Source organism: Lygodium microphyllum, chromosome 22 (genome assembly GCF_053477565.2).
Source record: "Lygodium microphyllum isolate KBCC chromosome 22, Lygodium_microphyllum_v1.1.10, whole genome shotgun sequence".
NCBI classification, from domain to species: Eukaryota; Viridiplantae; Streptophyta; class Polypodiopsida; order Schizaeales; family Lygodiaceae; genus Lygodium; species Lygodium microphyllum.
The window spans coordinates 118,181,510-118,195,298 of record NC_141156.1 but is presented as its reverse complement, the minus strand read 5'-3'; the positions used below and the strand labels follow the sequence as shown (position 1 = coordinate 118,195,298).

Genomic DNA, 13,789 nt, shown 5'->3' with positions numbered 1-13,789 from the left:
TAATTATATTTTATATATGAATTTAGAAATCATAAAAGCAAGTATCTTTGTGTCTAAATAAGGCGTTTCGATAGCATAAGAGTGGTCCTGGTGTCATTCACGGTGTGCTAAAGATATCTATGTGTAAACAATCACATACTAATTGCTAAAAAGAATGATTTTTTGATGCATTTCATGAGTAGGATGATCGTGTGTTATTTATGTGCCCAAATATAGCATGAGTCAGAAGGATTCGGTGTCTTTGGGGTGTGTTTTAGCAACGTTGCAATGAGTAGAAAATTCATGGAAAAATGTAAAGGAATGATTGCCGCACATTCACGGTTTGGTTGTCTCATTAAACATGTTTATGCACATTCATTCGCATTTTGCATACAAGCATAATCTTGCATATACCATTGCACTACAATTGTATTCTATTGACTAAGTGTGCAAGATACATCCAAGGCATTGAGATACATGGGTTATAAGATATATTAGTGAGGAAAGAGCGGAGTATGTTTTGTTATTCTTTATGCATTAAGATGGTGTATCTTGGGGCCAATCCCTAGGGTGTAGGAGAGCTGTAGGGGCCATAGCAATCCACTAGGGGGGTGCCCTTTGTGTGTGTGTATCAAGGTGAAGCAATCATCTACGTGCAGGAGGATACCTTTACTTGGAGTCATGATGCGCAGTACCTTGGACTACAGTTTGAAGATTATATTTACAAACACATTCATTAGATGCATTATTTTGTAGCATCTAGATGCTTTTGGTCACAAGGCCGTGAGGGTTATTTGGAGAGTGTAGGAGATCGACTAAAGTCTTAGTGCCGGTTAGTGCCGGTTTTTGTCCCCGACACCTTCTAAGTTTGAAAAGTGGCTAGAAACTTACGAATATGAAAATGTTGGCTAAGACCTTTAAAATTAGCATTCAATAGTTCAATATATTTGACTTTCTTACAATTTCATGGGAAGATCTTTCATTGCAAAAATATGGGGTTGGTGATAAAAGGAAGGATGATGCTTCTTTGAGTCTTTCTATATGGCTTAACCCAAAAAATTTCTTTGAGACATGTATTGTATATTCTAATCATAATTTTTCTTCTAAAACACATCCCATAAATGGCTTCTAGGTTGCAACACAAATGCTTTAGGTGTTGGCTTTTACTTGTGGGATAATAATCATCTCTCATGAATTTTTATCAAATAAACAAAGGACATGTTGTCTCTTTCTTCAATGGAAGCATATTGGATGACCTAGCTTTTTGCCATGATCAAATACTCTCTACCAAGATCAAAGACCTCTAGCCTAATTCTCCCAAAATCAAGCTCCAATTCAAGATGAATCAACTAGTTTCTAATGAAATCCTAGCTAGGACAATAATGTTGTATGGACTTGAAGGCTTCTGCAAGTTGGGCCAATCACAACATGTTGCTCACGAGTTATGAAATATAGTTGAATAAGAAGAAATCTATTATGTTTCTTAGTCTTGTAGATATGTTAGGAAAACTTTGACAAATCTTTAGAATTGGTCAACACTTGTCTCTAGCCCTTTATCTGTAGATATTGTTTTATCTAAAACTTTTTATTGACTAATGTTTTCAATGCATGTGCATGTGTATGTGCACACGTGTGCATGCTACAACAAAGAAATACAAAGATTTTTATTTAAAAATTAACATCATAAAAGCTAAAGAAGTGATTCCACATAAATTTTTAAGAAATACAACTTGAGTAGCCACACTATTGTATGATCCCATCACTATACACACAAAGCAAAAAATATATTATTTGAAAGGAAAGGGTATGATCTGCTACAAAATCAAACAGGCGGATTGGTATTGTAAGAACTAAAAGACCTAACCTATGTTGCAGATGTCATCAATGGCACATGGTTTACCATCTCGACTCTTACAACAAATGTTACCTTGCTTGCATTCAAAGCTTTGAGACAAGAGAGAATCTGGATGTAGATATTGCAATGACAAGTGAACATAGGAATAGAACATGATATGGCAAGAGGAAATGCCATCCCATTTATAAAGAGCTAGGTAGAATATGGGGGACGAAAATAGAAATAGCACCCATAAAGCTCAATTATTGGCTTGAATCAGTCATGGTATCATTATATACAAAAGCCTCTTAGCATTTTTTAGGTATTTTCTCAAGAAAATATGGATTTCAAAAGTGGCCAAAGTTTTGTGGTGTGGTGTATGATATATCTTGTACTCGAAAAGAGGTGGAATTGTATATGATATATGGTTAAAGCTTCTAGAGGAAAAAGATATCCTTACTTCATACTATGTAGAACACTATCTTTCTTACTCCAAAGTACTAAAAATCAAGCACATACATTTAAAAGTCGAATGCTTAGATTAAGCACACAATACTTTCATCAACTTTGTCACATGTAGGTACATAACTATATATGTATGAGTTAAATAGCTCAACACTAAGAGCCTAAAAGAATCATAACCCACATTAGTAAATGCATGCATCTACTAATGGGTGCATGTATGTAGACACATAGTCCACATGGGGAGCCCATTAAACACGAACTTCAAGCAGAGATACTATATGCACATGCATGCAATACACATGGATGGCCCATTAAAAATGAACTCTAGGTAAAGGCTATGTATACATGTGAGGAGGGATTGTGTATCCATGTATGTATGTAACCAACCCTACATGTGTGCATATCATACAAAACACTTTTATGACATCAAAGGAACATGCATGCAATACACATGGATGGCCCATTAAAAATGAACTCTAGGTAAAGGCTCTTTATACATGTAAGGAGTAATTATGTATCCATGTATATACGTAACCAACCCTACACATGTGTATACCCAACAAAACACTTTAATGACATCAAAGGAAGAGCAACATATGAGAAGTAGTGACTCATGACCAACCCACAAGTACATGCAAGCAAGCCATGAGAAGTTAAATATAGACAATGAGCAAGTTACACATGAAGCCAACTTTTCTTGCAAAAATCCAAACCAACAAGTACAACTTGATTGGGTACTCGATTCTCAAACTTGTCCCCTTGTTGCAAACACCTACTCCTTTTCATGACTTAGAGACACAACTTTCACATGTGTGTTCATTGTCTTTGATTTAAGCATAATTTCATGAAAAACCTAATTTACAATGTTGAAATGCAAAGCTTACACTAGTCGTGTGTTTATTTTTAGCAAGACCAAGAACAAAACTTTAAAGGTCCCCTTATTGGGGAGATTTTTTAGTTCTCTTTCTCATTGAGTTTCCATATTGGCATGTCTCCCCACATGCATTGACTTTAAGGTTCTCCTTGCATATGTTTGCAGTTTGTCAAAAAAGGATTTCTATTAGCCTCATTTTCCAATGTATTGCAACCAAAAGGAGTAAAAACATGTGTATTGCATTCCCAAAGAACAAAAGCATGCTTGAAAACAAATTTGGCTTTAGCTTGTGGGAAGTCGTTTGAGAATTTTTCCAATTGTCCAAAAATCATTAACCCAGACCGTCATTTACATGGAAGGCAAATCCTTACTATGGATTTCATAATTTCAAATTTATTAGGAGTCACCATCAACAACATAAGACATGGCCCTTTGAATGGAATGCAAAAGTCCAACACAACTATAAGAAGAGAAATGGGCTTATGATGCTCACACTAGTGATGGTTAGCTCTGCAAAAGGGGAGTCAAGTACAATGGTCAGAAAGAGTTGGAGTGTAGTTGCAAAAGTTGATAGAGTAAACAGAATTTATCAAATGCAAGTTACAATTAACTCAATAAAGAACATTGAGTGCAAGTTACAATTTGTTTAATAAAGAATTTTTGTATTAATTCCTATAAATGGCTATATACAAGATTTGCTTCAAGTAACAAATTCTAATGTGATCGATAAGTGTTCAATGTTTTTAATAGGGACGCTCTCACAATTTCAAGCAACTTACACTTTATCACATGTTTAATTAGATATACTACTCTTGAAAAGATCAATCATACCTCATGCACCTAAGGGAAAAGTAAAGCACTTGTGAGAATAATGGAATAATATGCTCAAGTTTTGTCAAACTAGTAGGCTCCTATTAATGAGGGGAAGAAGGCTCATAAGATCTAAAAAGACAAGTAAGGGAATTTACAGTGATGGGGCATTTCCAACTTTCACACAAATTCTAAGATGGTGGTATTTTGGGAAATTGGTTGTTGTCCACTTGAAAGATGTGCACAAGACATGATTTATGAGTTTGACTTTTTGGTTAGTGTTTTGGATCCCATGTGAGTGGACACTTGACTGCTTTAAGACCCCGACATCTATCTTTGTGGGTGGACACAAGTTGGTGGGCCAATTATTTTCATTTTTTCACATAAATGCAATCTTTAAGCCTCCTTACTTCGATTTGCGACAGACTCCATATCCCGGGGAATCCACCTTATAGAACATGTAAGATACCACATGAGTTCAAAGGAAATGTCATTTCATATAGTAAATTTATATGATTACATTTGAAAATTGGATTTTTAATTACACTTTAAAAAAATGGTAAGTTTAATAAAGTAAAAGGGGTCATTTTGTGGCCTCATAGCATGTAAAGAAAGATTATTTCTTAATACCCTTTGAATGCACATTATATAGATGATTTTTAATAGGTGCACCCCCAAGCTCCATATTATTTGGTCGAGTTTCATATCAATCAATCACCATAATTCGAAGGTTGGAATCTTATTCAATGGGAGTGTTTCATTGAAGGTGATTTACCCCTCAAAATTAGATGACATCGCCCTCTATAATCAAAACTAAAGATTTATTTCAACAATTAAATTCAATGTATGTTGCCCTTTAGATCTTGGCATTGATCCCAACCTCTACCATGTGGAGCAACTTCATAACCTGTGCATGTGAGGCTCTTCATAGGCATTCCCAAATTTTGACCTTCAAACTAAGGGCCAAGATAATTGTATCCAAGATTTTTCAATGTACGCCAAGAAATTGACACCACTAACGAAGTCATCATGTAGAATTCATGGAGGTGACATTATCAAGCATTCGGAGGCATAAAACATGGGAACCTTCCCAAAGCACACAAAAGGTTATCTTGAAGGCCCTTCACCCATAAACAAAACCCAATTAATGACTACCTTCTCTAGCACTCACACAACATCAAAGGACATAGTGTATCAAACTTTTCCAAAAAGAGGCATAATTAAAAATTCAAAGCTTCATTTTGAAAAACCCCACAAACAATAAACTATCTCCATGTGGGAAGCCCGCTTAATCATTACCACATAAAAGGTTGCCTTAACCTTTACTACATTGCAAAGGTTGTCTCTTAACCTTTAGTATATAAAGGTTATCTTGACCTTTACTACAAAAAAGATGCATAAGATATTTTTGAAGCATTGTGTGCTTTTCAAGGCTCAAATTTGACCTTGAATTCAAATCAAAATAGGATTTTGATTATCATCTAAAGCACATGTTAATCAAGATGCAATTATCTCTTCAATTATCCACTAAGGCCCCCTCCAAATGTAACACACTTAATAACGAGTGGTTTATTGATTGTGAGCTTGAAACAATTCATATGTCCTATTGCAATTCATGCTCAATTAAAAGGCTCTATAAGTATGGAATGTAATCTCACCTTGGGTAATATAAGTTTTCAAGAGAATAACAATGAAACTAAACCAAGTCCTACATGTAAGTGAGCAATTGAAGTTTTAAGGAAATAATAATACGAACCATGTAAATGTGAAGGTGATATAACTCAAATTTGAACAAAGGAGTAATAACATATTCAAGTAAATGACATGCCTATTTATTATTCATATTTGATCACAATGTGTGTGACTAAAACATGTTTTGCAACGTCAATCTAAGGCAAATAAGATTCAAAGCAAGAATGATCTAGGCTCAAATGGTTCTTATTGCTCCTCCCCTTGAAGGGGGGTGGGGGGGGGGGGGGGGGGAGCGGTTGGGGGGGAGATCTACCTCATAGTTCTCATCAAGAGAGACAAGAATAGCTACCTCATAGCCCATGAGCAAATTACCCATGAAGCCAAAATTGCTAGTTGTTGAAATCCAAACTAGAAAATACACCTTGGTTGGGTACTCAATTCTCAAACTTGTCTCCTTGTAGCAAACACCTACCCCTTTTCGCAACTTAGAGACAAAACTTTCAAATGTTTGTTCGTGTTTCTTTGTTTTGGGTATAAATTCATGAAGAACATAACTCACAAGTTTGAAATGCAACTAGTCATGTGTTTATTTTTTGTAACAAACCAACAACAAACTTTTAAAGGTCTCCTTATGGGGAACACTCTTTAATTCTCTTTCTCGGTGAGGTTTCATCTTCGTGTATCTCTCCTCATGCCTCAACTTCAAGGCCCTCCTTGCATGTGTTTGCATTTTTTCACAAATAGGATTTTTATTGGCCTCATTTTCTAATGTTTGCAACCAAAAAAAGTAAAAACATGTGTATTGCAACCCAAAGAAGAGAAACATGCTAGAAAACAAAAATGAGTTTAGCTTATGTGAAGTCATTTGAGAGTTTTTCCAATTGTCCAAAAATCATTGACCTTCACCATCATTAACATGGAAGGCAAATCCTTAGTATGAATATCATAGTTTCAAACTTTTAAGGAGTCACAATCGACAACATAAGAGACATGGCCCTTCAATTGGGATGCAAAAGGATTACACAACGATAAGAGAAATGAGCTTATGAGGCTCACACTATGCCACAAAAGAGTCCAGTACAATTACCAAAAAGTTGGAGTGTAGTTGCAAAAGTTAATAGAGTGAACAAAATGCATCAAGTGCAAGTTATATTTTGTTTAATAAATGACTTTTGTATTGATTCCTACAATTGGCTTAGAGGCCGATAAGTGTTCAATGTTTTTGATAGGTATATTGTCACAATTTCAAACATTTTGCACTTTATCACATGTTTAACTAGACATATTGCTCCTAAAAAGATCAATCATACCACATGCACATGAGAGGAAAAGTAAATGATTCATGAGAATAATGGAAGAATATGCTCAACTTTTGTCAAATCGAGTAGGCTCCTATTAAGAAGGGAAATAAGGCTCATAAGGTCGAAGAAGACTAGTAAGGGGAATTGAAGGGTGAGACACATAAATTCAAGATGGTAGTATTTTGGGAAATTGGTTGTTGTCTACTTGAAGATGTGCACAAGAGATAAATTACGAACTAAGTTTAACTTTTTGGTTATGGGTACAACTTAACTTGGATCCCATGTAAGTGGACTATCATAAGACCCGACATCAATCTTTGATAGGTAGACACAAGTTGTTGGGCCAATTATTTCTTTATTTTAACAGAAGTGCACTCTCTAAGACCCCTTACTTCAATTGCGATGAAGTCCATATTATTTGGTTGAGTTTCATGTCAACCAACTTAATTCAAAGATTGGAATCCTACCCAATGGGAGTTTGTCATTCAGGGGGATTGGCCCCTCAAAATCAAATAACACCTTTTTCCAAAATTGAAACTTAAGGAATTTATTGCAACCATCAAATTCAATGTATGTTGCCCTTGAGATTTTAGCATTGATCCCAACCTCTACCATGTGGAGGAACTTCATAACCCTTGCATGTGAGGGTCTTCTAAGGCCGTTCCCAAAGTTCGACCTAAAAATAAGGGCCTATGTGATAGTATCCAAGATTTTCATTGTAAGCCAAGAATTGGACACCACTAACCAAGTCATGCTGAAGAATTCATGGGAGTGACATTAGCACGCAACTACAGGTACAGAACATGGGAACCTACCCGATGAACATAAAAGGTTACCTTAAAGGCCCTTCACACATAAATAACCTCAACTAATGACTACGTTCTCCACCACTCACAACATCAACGGATGCAATGTATGAAACTTTTCCAAAAGATCAGTAGTTAAAATTGCAGAGTTTCATTCCAATAAGTATCTCCACGTGGAAAGCCCTCTTAACCTTTACCACATAAAAGGTTGCAATAAACTATCTCCATGTGGGAAGCCTTCGTGACCTTTTACCACAAAAAAGGTTGTCTTAACCTTTACTACATAAAAAGGTAGTTTCTTAACCTTTACTACGTAAAAGGTATCTTGACCTTTACTACATAAAAGATGCATACCATACCCATTACCTTTTCTACATAAAAGATGCATAGGATATTTCCGAAACACTTTGTGCTTTTGAAGGCTCGAATTTAAATCAAAAGAGGATCTCAAGGCGTGATTATCCCTTGAACGATCCACTAGTAAGGCCCCCCTCCCAATGTAAGGCGCTTAATAACAAGTGGTTAATCCCATCTTCCTGAGCAATTATGAACCATGTAAATGTGAATCTGATAACTCACATTTGAACAAAGAGCAATAGTGAACTCAAGTAAATGACAAGCTTATTGACAATGTCATATTTGATCAGAATTTGTGTAACTGAAACATGTTTTGTAGTGTCAGCCTGAGCCATTCTAAAAATCTAAGCAAGAATGGTCCAGGCTCAGCTGGCTGCCACTGCTCTTCCCTGGGGGCCTCACAGTCCTCATCAAGAGAGGGGGTTAGCTGCCTCACAGTATTGAACATGTGAAGCAAGCTCAGAGCTTGGAGGACTTGCAAGCACACACTCTTGTTGCCCTTACATAGCATTGGTAAATTCGAAGCACTTGGACCAGCGCAGGCGCAGGCGCCGGTGCTGCGCGGGCAAGCGGGGTTCTTGGTGTGCCATTTCCTAGGCTTTGCAGACCTTGTCTCTTTTATCAGCCCATTGCCTTTGCTGTGGGGCACATAGATGATGCCCAGTCCTTGACCCTCAGTGACATAGCCACAACTCCAAGATAGTGATCCTTTGATTGAGAAAGAGAGCCTTGCCAGAATTAACACATATCAAAGCTTCACCCCACTGATCTCCTCCTCCTCAAAAAGGAGGCTGCCTCAAAATTGACTTCACAGCCTTTCACCATCACCCCTGCTTCTTCTTGAGGCCTCAAGAAGAATGGTTTGTGCCTGTCCTCATGCCACCCTGCGGCGCGATGGACTGTGATCCAACTGCCTTTGCTGTCGGCAGTGGAGTCTTGCTCCCTTGGTTGAGTGGCAACAGGAGATAATTCAGCTGGTTCCCGCAGGCACAAGGGTTTGGGGACAGAGGTGGGGAGAGAGAGAATGGGAGGACAGCACAGAAGCTCATCATCCTCTTCGTCGCTGTGGCAAAACAAATCAAGAGTGCTTCTGGGAGACTCCTGCCGGGAAAGCTCCTCTGGCTTGATCTGCACAAAGGGATGCTCCAGCAGCTGCCCTGCTGTCCACCTCAGATCAGGATCCCTGTTGAGGCATTTCCCAAGGAAATCTTTGGCTTCCTCGGAGGCAAACTCCGGTAATGGCGGCTTCTTCTCGGAGCACCCAATCTCCAACAGGAGATCTGTGAGGTTAGTCTTGCTGCTCCACGGTGGCCTCCCCTGCATCATTTCCACCACGGTGCATCCCAACGACCATATGTCTGCCGCAGCGCCTTGCCCAAGGCCGCGGATGACCTCAGGAGCCATCCACAGTGGAGTGCCTCGGAAGGACGATGAACCCGAATTCGCCATGGCCTTGGCTGCCCCGAAATCTGCAATTTTGATGCCTGTGGATGATCCAATCAGGATGTTCCGGCCTTTGATGTCACAGTGGACAATCCCATTCTGATGAAGATAGGCCAGGCCTTCCAGGATACCTCGAGTGTAGATGGCAACCCGGTGCTCATCCAATCGCCCGCCCGAATTGGCCACGAGGTCGGCAATGCTGCCACCATCGACGTACTCCAAGAAGAGGTTGCGGGAGCCGGATCCATTCTCGATGGAGTAGTCGCTCCCGAGGCAGCGCAGGATTCTGGGGGAACGAAGCTGGGCGAGGATGTGGAGCTCGTTCTCGAGGGCGAGGAGCTCAGCGGAGGAGCAAGAAGAGGCGGAGCAGCAAGAAGAAGAGGAGGAGGAGGAGGAGGAGGAGGAGGATGCAGGGGAGGAGACAGGGGATGAACAGGGGATGGATTTGACTGCGAAGAGGCCACCGCCATCGAGGTTCACTGCGAGGGAGACATGGCCGAAGGAGCCAGAGCCCAGGGGGGAGCTGCGGATCCAGTGGCGGATGGGAGAGGAGGGAGCCATGGCCGGTGGTCTGTGTGCCTCTCTCTGTGTGCTCTATAGTGCAGATGAAAGCATGGCGCGGTAGAGAAAGGGGAGAGAGCCACGGAAACGCACAGGCAAAGAGAGGAGATACATAGATGCAGAGAGTTGGGGGGGGGGGGGGGGGGAGAACGGGGGAGATTTTGGCCTCGTTTTTATATATGCGTTTGTTCGCGGCGGCCACGCCCTGTCGGCCAATCGCGTCCACGGTCCAATACGATCTCCCCTGAACCTTTTCTTTTTCGATTCAAAATTTTAGATCTGAATAAAAGCTCCGCAACTAAAAAATCCCCTCGAAAAATTTAGGAAAAACAAAACTGAAGAAAATCCCACCTAGAACAGTACGTACGTCACAAAAACTTAGTTAACACCTCAAGGCTCACTCCCAAGAAAACATAAATCAGACCGACTATATCAGTGGGAGCAATGGGCCACATGCAAGTCAAGTCAATCAACTTATGCCAGTATGCAAATTGGAGTTTAGCTTGCGTGTGTCCCATTCTTTCACATTTTTGCCTTCAGAGAAACAAAATGCCACCGAGTCAACAATGGAGTACCTCCATTTTTCTTAGCAAATACATGTGGTAGTATTTTACAAGGTGGCTCCTTCTTCCTCTAATTGCCTCCTAACACACGCAGAAGTTCCCCTCTCCTCCTTGTGTGTTTCTGTCTCCTCGTGATACCTTCCTGCTCTCTGGCATTAGGATCCACTATCGATCAATGACTTGCACAAGACCGTAAGGCTCCAACTTGCTACATGCCAGAACACATGTCTATTTACCTACGCATGGTGAAGCTCTAAGTGCCAGGACACACTCAGGTCAATTAGCCTGCATAAGTTGACAAGGTTGTTGATTACCTATGTGTGTCCTATGCTTCTTGACCCCACAAAGTAGGAAGTTACTCTAAAATATAGTGGTACTTCATGATCACAAGCAAGTTAATGCGACATGGCTTGAAATAATTTGTCACAATCCTCTCTCATAGATCGACCATGAGTAGTGACATATGGTGTTACTCCATCAATGCGTAATGAGTTGATATTATGTTGTCGATTGAAGAGCACCCAAGCACCCTATGGGTTAGGGCCTCTACCACACAATGCTCACACTAGCTATACTAGAGCTTCAAGAAGAAGAAGAAGGACATGATGATGATGATGATTATGATTATGAGAGAGAGAGAGAGAGAGAGAGAGAGAGAGAGAGAGAGAGAGAGAGAGAGATGTGTGATTGTAAAGAATAGCTTCTTCTCCATCCTACAAAGGAGAGTGTAGCATTGCCCCTCAAGCCTCTAAACAACCAAACTTTGGAGCTACACATGTACTATCTATTATGTTGTTGCTTCATAAACTAATTCAAGACCATCAAAGCTACACCAAAAGCACTCTAGACTCACAAATGGTGTCTTTTGTTGTAGACTGAGAAAATGACTCAAGTGCTTCTACTCAATCATTATCGCTCTACTGTTGCTACTTCTTCTTCTTCTATGTTCTTCTTTTTCTTGGCCTAAGGCTCTCTCTCTCTCCCTCTTCTTCTTCTTTGATGTTCTCTCTCTCTCTCTCTCTCTCTCTCTCTCTCTCTCTCTCTCTCTCTCTCTCTCTCTCTCTCATATTGGCTAAGTTGCTCCTTCTCAAGAGGACATATAATCAAGGAAGAAGATGAAGTAGATGAGGGCTTTGAAAGTGTATGTTGTGAGCAAAGCTTAATACCTTTATTAAAATGATCTTGAAACATACTCTAATTGCTTGCATTTTGATGTTGTCTACCTTTGCTTGAGTTGAGCCTTTACTACTTTGTGGTGATCTACGTTCTTTTACTTCTTTCCCCTCGATGTTCCATATTGCGCATAGCCTACTTTCATAGGTCCTGTCTCATTTGTATTCTTTTCACAATACATTAAATCTTGATAGTAAAGACACATAATATGTCAACAATAACTTTACCCAAAGACAACTAGGCATACATTATGAGCTTTCCACGGTGTAAATTATGGTTTTAGTACCTTGGGGGAGCATGTATGCACAACAAGATTGTTATCATGTGAAGCATACCTTAGGGTGCAAATTTTTTGTGACCTCGACGCAAATTGCCTAGTGTTCCCCTAACCTTCGTCCAATATTCATGTATACATTTTTTTAAGCCAGCATAAAAATTTCAACGCGTCACAGTTTGCAAGTTTTTTCTTGGACTATGTTAAGTCGTTTTAACCCTAGATTTTACAATTAAAAAAGCTCTGGATAAATATTACGGTTTTTTAAAAAAGCTAGCGATTTACTTGACACTAAATCTGGGCTATTCGTGAACATCGACCTCGACTGCACCTGGAAGGTCATACACTGCACCTACAACGAATTTCCAATTTTCCCGTATCGTGCATTTCTCCAGCCACTCGGCTACCGCCACGTGTCATGGTGCTATTTGCACTCGTGCTGCCAGATTTCCTCATTGGTCCTCGCTTCGCGGCCGCCAACCCTACCAAATTTGCCCGCCTTTTTTTTTTCCTTTCACCAGACAGCTTTTAGAAATTCCCGAATCCCGATTGGCTGCTCTGACCTTTTAATTTCTATCCTTGCGCGAATTTCTCCCCTGTTTATTTTGTGAAAAGCTAGCAGATCGTTAGATTTGGGGGGGGCCATCCAAATCCTTTGACGAGTGAGAGCTCGACACGTGGCGGAGCCCCCATTTTTAGGAACTTGGAAGTTGGAGCCCGCTAAAATCGTCCCTTATATTTGGGGCATTTCTAATTCAACACTTTTCGTGGTTGCGTAGGAGTGGGCCAACTTGTCCCTTGCACCAAATTCCAATCCCGTTATCCGAGACTCTTTCGCTGGGCTTTTGGGCCAAGGCTCGAGCCACCTTGTAATAGTATGCGCTGACATAATCACATGTGCACACACAAGAGTGGCACCCACCCTTACGTCTTCACACTCTCCGTGATCCGGATCCGGCTATTCACAAGGACCTGGTCTCATTCACACCATGAGGCAATGCAATCCTCACTCCTCATTGCTTATATATCACACCACACTTACATCTCCAATCCCTACGCTAGTAAGTTCACTCTCATGCACACATCTCAAAACCACACAAATATTGAGACTTGAATGCTCTCTATATAGTATAGGCTACTTCCAATAGATAAGTAGTAGGAGATCATCCAAAATAAGGATAACCTTCTATTCAAGGAAGTTCCTATTGCTAGTATCTTTAAGGAAGCAATGTCTTTTCAGGGATTGAAGGTGATTATGAGTGTGCAACATAGTTTCTATGTTTCACATAACTTTCTTCTCCAATAAAAAAGCCCACCTATACTTGCTATGTAGATCGAAGTTAACCAAACACAGTCTGTGCAAGGGGAGTGCAATAGTTGATTATTACATCATTTAAAAACTCCTACGGTGCAAGGAGGAAATTTTGACTTCAAGAAAGCACTTCAACACATCTTATACTTTGTCTCTTTTTATTGAAGGTTCTTCTTCATTACTTGTCTCCCCAAGGATGCAAGGAGGAAAATTTGTCTTCAAGAAAGCACTTCAACACATCTTATACTTTATCTCTTGTTATTGAAAGTTCTTATTCATTACTTGTCTCCCCAAGGAATCCACCTTATAGAACATGTAAGATATCACTTGAGTTCAAAGAAAATG

The 13,789-nt window shown here is 39.9% G+C and overlaps 1 protein-coding gene across 1 annotated transcript; it reads right to left on the bottom strand.

Moving 5' to 3' along the window:
* Positions 1 to 8,129: 8,129 nt before the first annotated feature.
* On the bottom strand, positions 8,130 to 10,245 carry LOC148017549 (mitogen-activated protein kinase kinase kinase 20-like). Its single transcript, XM_087662568.1, has one exon. The coding sequence runs from the start codon at positions 10,120 to 10,122 to the stop codon at positions 8,875 to 8,877; it is 1,248 nt and encodes a 415-aa protein (XP_087518694.1). The 5' UTR covers positions 10,123 to 10,245; the 3' UTR covers positions 8,130 to 8,874.
* Positions 10,246 to 13,789: the final 3,544 nt, after the last annotated feature.

Bases quoted from the DNA above. Each gene is read 5' to 3' on its own strand.
- LOC148017549 (XM_087662568.1), bottom strand. From the start codon at position 10,122: ATGGCTCCCTCCTCTCCCATCCGCCACTGGATCCGCAGCTCCCCCCTG.